The sequence below is a fragment of the Triticum aestivum genome, chromosome 7B, assembly GCF_018294505.1.
Source record: "Triticum aestivum cultivar Chinese Spring chromosome 7B, IWGSC CS RefSeq v2.1, whole genome shotgun sequence".
Lineage (NCBI taxonomy): Eukaryota > Viridiplantae > Streptophyta > Magnoliopsida > Poales > Poaceae > Triticum > Triticum aestivum.
Genome location: NC_057813.1, coordinates 334,145,553 through 334,153,379, shown reverse-complemented (window position 1 = coordinate 334,153,379; position 7,827 = coordinate 334,145,553). Strand labels below are relative to the sequence as shown.

Sequence of the window (7,827 nt, the reverse complement as noted above, 5' to 3'; positions counted from 1 at the left end):
TGTAGATCGGGTTCGTTTTCCCATGCTCTGCTCCAGATCCGACGCAAAATTTTGGCAGCACCTCCCTGCTGTTCTCCTGATACACGTCTCGGCAATAAGCAGAGAGGATGTGTACCCAGAGAACAACAGGGAGGCACTGACGAAATTCTGCATCGGATCCGGAGCTGAGCATATGGGAAAATGAACCCAATCTACACATACTCGGGTTGTCCATGGATAACGTTGGACAATTAGAAATAATCACGATTATAAAATATGCAAATACATGCATATTTATAGATGTAACCCTTTCGAACGGGAGACACATAATGGTTACGCATACTTATGATTGACACCTATAACTAGCAAGTTTCATCGGCACTGATCAGTTGTAATATAGCGGGGTTTTTACGCCCCAAACTACGAGTGTCGTGTTCTCCTCAGGGACTAGGCAAATCAATGAACGTGCTTGGCTAAAGCTAGGTAACACAATTCAGATTATGAATGCAAGAAAATAAACCTACACTAAACAAGGTTGTACCCAAAGATCGTCACCAAAGAAAATGTAAAAAGGGTAAAGGAAGGTTCAGATTTTCTTCACTGTCTTTTTGGTATTTTTATTATACTAGAAGAATTAAAATACACACCGAGAAGATGCAACACATGAACACATATAACCATCTAACATGTAAGAAGAAGGAAGAAACAAGATTAAAAGACACAATATAGATGGTTTACACCACAAACACACATGAATTTATATAGCACATGTACTAGACTCGTATCACACAAGCCAAATCACCTTAACATATATCAGTACAGCAATAACTAAAAGATTGAACCATCTAACAAGATATATATCACAGGTTATATATATTGAATATAGACACCACCGAATCACAAAGTTTCATACATTATAGACTGAATATTGAGCAATATTACAAATCTCAAGTTCACTGAAATCGCATTCAACACAAAGATCACAAGTAATCTGAATTATTACAGCAAACTAACTGGCATACAGACAAAAACAGTACTAATACAGAACAAAATAAAGTTGAGAGAGCTTCAGGAAGGGTGTAGCAGCAAGCAAATGGAGAAGAGGACAGCAGCAATTTTGGTGAGAAGAGAGAGGGAACAGCAGCGAGGAAAGTGGGAGAGGGAGCAGCAGCAGTTTTAAGAGGAGGAGCAGCAGCAGCGAGATTCAGAGAAGAAGAAGGGGAGCAGAGGAAGTGGAGTAGTAGCAGTAGGGGATTCAGAGAAGAGCAACAGAGAGGGAGAGAGCAGCAGCAAGGACGAGGGAAGGAGGAGCAGCACCAGGGGCACAAGACGAGCAGCAGCAGCAGGAACGTGAGAAGGAGCAGTACCAGGGGCGTGAGAGGGGAAGCAGCAGCGTGGTGAGGAGAAGGAAGGAGCAGCAGGGGAAGAAGAGATTGTGCGAGCGGTGGCGCGGCGGCGAAGATGGAGATGGCGTGGTGCTGGTGGTGGTGTGAGGTGCGGCTCGTGGGAAGTGGTGCTGGTGGTGCATGGTGGAGATGGTCGTGGCTAGAGGCGATGGTGATGGTGTGATGGTGAGGGGCGCACCACCACGCCGGCCTGGCCGTGGCGGCGGCCGGAGGTGGAGAAGGAGGGTGAGGGAGATGGAGATGCCAGGCCTGATTGCAATGGAGATGCGGCTAGGGATTTTGATCCCCTCCCAGATCTGCATTTTTGCACTTTTGCCCTCCTTCTTCTCTTCTTTAGCCTCAAGTAGATCCCTTTCTTCTTTAGTTTTGGCCCTCCATTTCTTTAATTCTTCATACTCGAGTCCCCCCTTCTCTTCTATTGGCCCTCGGTCTTGTATCCTCTTTCTTTGTAGACAAGATCTTCAAGATTATAGTGCCTTATCGCACTTTTCTGCAAAATAAACAAATGACAAGTAAATGATCTTTTATATGATTTTCATTCAAATATATTTAAACTCATAGCAAGAATGGATGGATAAATCACGATAGATGCTAAATTTGAGTGCCAAATTATATATATGAAATGCACTTATCAAGTTCCCCCACACTTAAATCTTTGCTTGTCCTCAAGCAAAGGAATATGACAAAGGCAAGATAATGAATAGTAAACTGAGTAAGGAATGTCCTGGTAAAATAGATCTCCAAACAAGGCATGCTTCAGACTTAGCTAGTGAAAATTAATGGTTAGGAGTGCTACAAAGCAGTAGGATACTAGTAAGCATGACCATTTTAAACTTTTAAAGTGATAAAAGAGGATCAACAAGTTTAAATGATGACTGCGCCAAATGGTTCCTAAAGAGAGCATGATCCCGAGAACAAAAAGAACTAGAATTAAGTCTCTTATTTGCAGAAATATGACTTTGTGGTTGAACCACTTATTGAATTTGAAAGAAACACACATAATAATTTATTAGTCTCACCGAAGGAACATACCACCGATCCCGAGAACATGGTATACACCTGGCTCAACCAATTTTAATTAAAAAAAATTATTTGTCTCCCCAAAGGAACATACCACCGATCCCGAGAACATGGTATACACCTGGTTCGACAATTACATTTTTATTATTATTAATTACTGCCCAAGCTAACCCGATTTCACATGCCACCGATCCCGGTAACATGACATGCTACTGTAGGTAGCCAGACTTATATATTCATTATTACTTATCTTAAATGAACAACTCATAAGCACAAAAATAGGAATCATCGCTTCTCCATGTCTGGTTCACATGCTACCGATCCAGGGAACATAGCATGCTAATCCATAGTGGTTAGGTGATTGCTCTCAATGGGAACACACTTAGCACAAATTCAGCATCTAAACATGGTGATCTAGGTGTATCAAGGTAAAAGCAGAAAATGATCAAGTTTTCTAGTGTACTAGGGATTTGAGCACTCAAAACTAATAACTTCCACAAATTTCAGCAAAGCATGCATGGTGTAGATCACTAGTTTACAAGGCATTCAGAAATCAAGTTCACAAATTCACATCAAGCACAATGCCAAAGGTGAATTTCAGCTTGACAACAAGTAATAACTAGCTCAAGCAACCCAACTAGCAATTTAATTCAGCATGTATTTATGATATTCAGAATGGGTCATGAAACAGCTCACCGGGCTTTGATGATGTAGCACTCGCTCGATCACCTCACCAGCTGCAGCTCTTCTCCCTTGCTTCCTCATGGATGCTCCAGCTTCACTCTTCCATATGTGTGCCCCATTGCTTCTCCTCATCGCCATGCTCTGACTCCACCAGGATCCCAAGGAATGTCACCTCGAACCTGGTCAGCATGTAGTAAACAGTGCAGTAGCAAAAGCCTGAAATAGGACTCACACAAACAACTACAAGTGATACGGTCGATGCCCTCCAAGTCATCAATGTAATATCCAATTATATAAGCATAACTATAAAGCACATGTTTAGGATGGTAGAAATCAGCAAGGTCGACACTAACATGAGGATGAAATTTATCATTAAGCTCAAGACTAGCATGGGAATAATATGTTTCATTAAGCATAGAACTAGCATAAGGAAAATAAGTGTCATCATCAGGAATGAGAGCAATGCCACCAACAATGTATGTATGATCATGTCCAAGCAAATAATTTTTCAAGTCTAGCTTAATTGATGGTATCATGTAATGCAAGGTAGTAGCAAAGAAATTACAAGGCATCATGTCATCAAGAGGATTGGGTAAACCTGACACATCACGCTCTGGTATGACAATAGGCAAATGAATCTCATGTTCTTCATCTTCATCTACAGCAGCTTCTTGTACTTCTTTAGGAGTAGTAGATGATGAGTCTTCAACTTGATCACTTGGGAATTGCAGCTCTTGATCATCTTGTTCCTTGTCTTCTAGTTCATCTTCTTCAATCTGAGGTCTTTCTTCCTCTGGACTCTTACTATCTTGCTCAACTGGATGTGACGGTGTTGGAACCTCACATGTATCAAGGGGAATCTCGGCAACACTCAGCTCTAGCTGTGAAGAAATAGTGCTGCCAGTGTTGATGTTGTTCTCAATCTTCCTTACTTCTTCCACTAGCTCTTTTCCACTCTTGATCTTCTTCATTTCATCTAGTATAACCTTCCTAATAGGATCATCCTCGGCACTCCAAGTGAACTCGAGACTCAAAAGTGTGAGCTTGTCTATGTCATTGAACTCATCTTGTGTGGGCACTTGCACATGAGATTGCACAACAGGTGCTGGAGTTGTTGGTTGACCAAATGGAGGACCATTTAACTCCATTGGACACATCTCCTGGTGCTGTGGTATATGAGTAGGAGCTGAATGGAATTGTTGTGGTGCATAGTTGTGGCTCTCCTCATTGTACCTAAATCCCTGCATATGATTACTAGAACCAAACTGTGAGATCTTAGGGTTGTTGCTCCTATATGACATATTCAGGCTTTCAGGCCACCCATGTGAGTAATTGTTTTGGTATGAGCTATGCTGTTGAGCGAAGCTCATGCCAAAACAATCCGTAGGATGGGAGTAACCACGCTGACATTCAGCGGGCGAATGGCCCTGAAATCCACAAATATGGCAAGTAGGAGCAACATAAGGATGGCCTCTGGAATAAGGATCGTAAGAACTAGGCCTATCCTCAAAAACTCCTTCTCGCTGCCGAGCTAAATCATCTAATCGATGGGAAATCTTACCTATCAGTTCTTGAACACTTTCCGTGCTGTTTGTAGTGTTCCTCGCATAAGCCTGAATAGTAAGCCATAGCCGAGAGGATAATCCAACCTGCAAAAAAGGAAAAGAAGACGAAAAGATACTAACTAGAATAGGGGTTAGTGGCTAGAGATATATCACAAATATATAAAGCACAAAAAGGAAACAAGCTAAACCTAGTCTAAAGCCTAACACAGTCACACGACGCTAGTCCCCGGCAACGGCGCCAAAATGATCAGTTGTAATATAGCGGGGTTTTTACGCCCCAAACTACGAGTGTCGTGTTCTCCTCAGGGACTAGGCAAATCAATGAACGTGCTTGGCTAAAGCTAGGTAACACAATTCAGATTATGAATGCAAGAAAATAAACCTACACTAAACAAGGTTGTACCCAAAGATCGTCACCAAAGAAAATGCAAAAAGGGCAAAGGAAGGTTCAGATTTTCTTCACTGTCTTTTTGGTATTTTTATTATACTAGAAGAATTAAAATACACACCGAGAAGATGCAACACATGAACACATAACCATCTAACATGTAAGAAGAAGGAAGAAACAAGATTAAAAGACACAATATAGATGGTTTACACCAGAAACACACACGAATTTATATAGCACATGTACTAGACTCGTATCACACAAGCCAAATCACCTTAACATATATCAGTACAACAATAACTAAAAGATTGAACCATCTAAAAGATATATATCACAGGTTATATATATTGAATATAGACACCACCGAATCACAAAGTTTTAGACATTATAGACTGAATATTGAGCAATATTACAAATCTCAAGTTCACTGAAATCACATTCAACACAAAGATCACAAGTAATCTGAATTATTACAGCAAACTAACTGACATACAGACAAAATAGTACTAATACAGAACAAAATAAAGTTGAGAGAGCTTCAGGAAGGGTGTGGCAGCACGCAAATGGAGAAGAGGACATCAGCAATTTTGGTGAGAAGAGAGAGGGAACAGCAGCGAGGAAAGTGGGAGAGGGAGCAGCAGCCGTTTTAAGAGGAGGAGCAGCAGCAGCGAGATTCATAGAAGAAGAAGGGGAGCACAGGAAGTGGAGTAGCAGCAGTAGGGGATTCAGAGAAGAGCAACAGAGAGGGAGAGAGCAGCAGCAAGGACGAGGGAAGGAGGAGCAGCACCAGGGGCACAAGACGAGCAGCAGCAGCAGCAGGAATGTGAGAAGGAGCAGTACCAGGGGCGTGAGAGGGGAAGCAGCAGCGTGGTGAGGAGAAGGAAGGAGCAGCAGGGGAAGAAGAGATTGTGCGAGCGGTGGCGCGGCGGCGAAGATGGAGATGGCGTGGTGCTGGTGGTGGTGTGAGGTGCGGCTCGTGGGAAGTGGTGCTGGTGGTGCGTGGTGGAGATGGTCGTGGCTGGCGGCGATGGTGGTGATGGTGTGATGGTGAGGGGCGCACCACCACGCTGGCCTGGCCGTGGCGGCGGCCGGAGGTGGAGAAGGAGGGTGAGGGAGATGGAGATGCCAGGCCTGATTGCAATGGAGATGCGGCTAGGGATTTTGATCCCCTCCCAGATCTACATTTTTACACTTTTGCCCTCCTTCTTCTCTTCTTTAGCCTCAAGTAGATCCCTTTCTTCTTTAGTTTTGGCCCTCCATTTCTTTAACTCTTCATACTCGAGTCCCCCCTTCTCTTCTATTGGCCCTCGGTCTTGTATCCTCTTTCTTTGTAGACAAGATCTTCAAGATTATAGTGCCTTATCGCACTTTTCTGCAAAATAAACAAATGACAAGTAAATGATCTTTTATATGATTTTCATTCAAATATATCACAACTCATAGCAAGAATGGATGGATAAATCACGATAGATGCTAAATTTGAGTGCCAAATTATATATATGAAATGCACTTATCAGGCACAAAGACTAGAACAGAGCAAATGAAGTGGGGAGGAGGAGATGTCATTTGTGCTCACCAACGAACGCAGGGGCGGAGCTCGTCGAACACTAGACCCTCGCAATGACGAAATAACTGCATATTTAAATCGAAAGATGAGTAACATAGCAAGTATTCGACACTGACGGCCACATGTACCTCGCACTGATGATACTTGCTATTTACGGTACCATCGACACCGAGGAACCCTCTAACCCGCTCGTCCCTGGATAAACTAAATAGCAACTACCATGGGTGCAAGGTACATGAGGCCATCGGCGTTGAACACTACATCCACATCCCACAAGTGAAGCCGGTGCCCGACGTCCCGCAACAATAGTTCTGGTGGCCGATGAAAGTCGAGCACCTTGGCGAATTTGTCTGGCAGCCTCTGCGATGAGGATTAAAGCCAAGTTTTGAAATTTTCAAACAACCAAACCGACTTGAGTTATTTTGGGTGTTTCAAGTTTCAACACTTAGCTTTAAATCGTCATCTCTGAGGCTGCCAAACAAAATTGCAATGGTGTTTGACCGCCATCGACGCCAAGAACTGTTGCTGCTGGACGCAGGACCCCTGTGTCACTTGTGGGACGTGGATGTAGTATTCGACACCGACGGCCACATGTACCTCGCACTGACGATACTTACTATTTAGGATACCATCGACACCGAGGAACCCCCTAATTAACCCTAAATAGCAAGTATCATCGGTGCAAGATACATGTGGCGCTCGGTGTTGAACACTAGATCCACATCCCACAAGTGAAGCCGGCGCCGGACACCGAGAACAGTTGCTTTGGGACGCCGGACGTCGGCGTCACTTGTGGGACGTGGATGTAGTGTTCGACACCGACGGCCACATGTATCTCGCACCGACGATACTTGCTATTTAGGGTCATCATCTTCTTCTTCTTCTTTCTTCTTCTTCCTCCCTCCTCCTCCTCCTTCTACTCCTCTTCTTCTTCTAAACTAAAACTAAAACTAATCTAAAATAAACTAAGCTAAAATAAACTAAAACTAAAACTAAAATTAAACTGAAAATAAAACTAAAACTAAAACTAAAACTAAAACTAAAATAGAAACTAAACTAAAAGAAACTAAAAAACTAAACTAAAAAAAGGGGGGAAGAACAAACCTGCAGGGAATTGCTGGTGGAGGGCGAGGTCGGCCGGTGGGGTGGGGCGGCACAGGGGCCGTGGGGAGGAGGGCGGCAGCGAGGCGGGGCGGCGCAGCGCCGCGGGGAGGGGTC

General features: G+C 43.5%; 1 protein-coding gene across 1 annotated transcript; it reads right to left on the bottom strand.

Annotated features, from left to right (window-relative positions):
- Positions 1 to 835: 835 nt before the first annotated feature.
- On the bottom strand, positions 836 to 6,239 carry LOC123156635 (uncharacterized). The gene is made up of 2 exons (XM_044574774.1): positions 3,102 to 6,239; positions 836 to 1,875 (listed from the first exon to the last, which is right to left on the bottom strand). Exon 1 carries the CDS (start codon positions 4,457 to 4,459, stop codon positions 3,218 to 3,220), a length of 1,242 nt encoding a protein of 413 aa, XP_044430709.1. The 5' UTR covers positions 4,460 to 6,239; the 3' UTR covers positions 836 to 1,875; positions 3,102 to 3,217.
- Between the last annotated feature and the right edge of the window lie 1,588 nt (positions 6,240 to 7,827).

Coding starts and splice junctions, on each gene's coding strand:
- LOC123156635 (XM_044574774.1), bottom strand. CDS start 4,459: ATGAGCTTCGCTCAACAGCATAGCTCATACCAAAACAATTACTCACAT.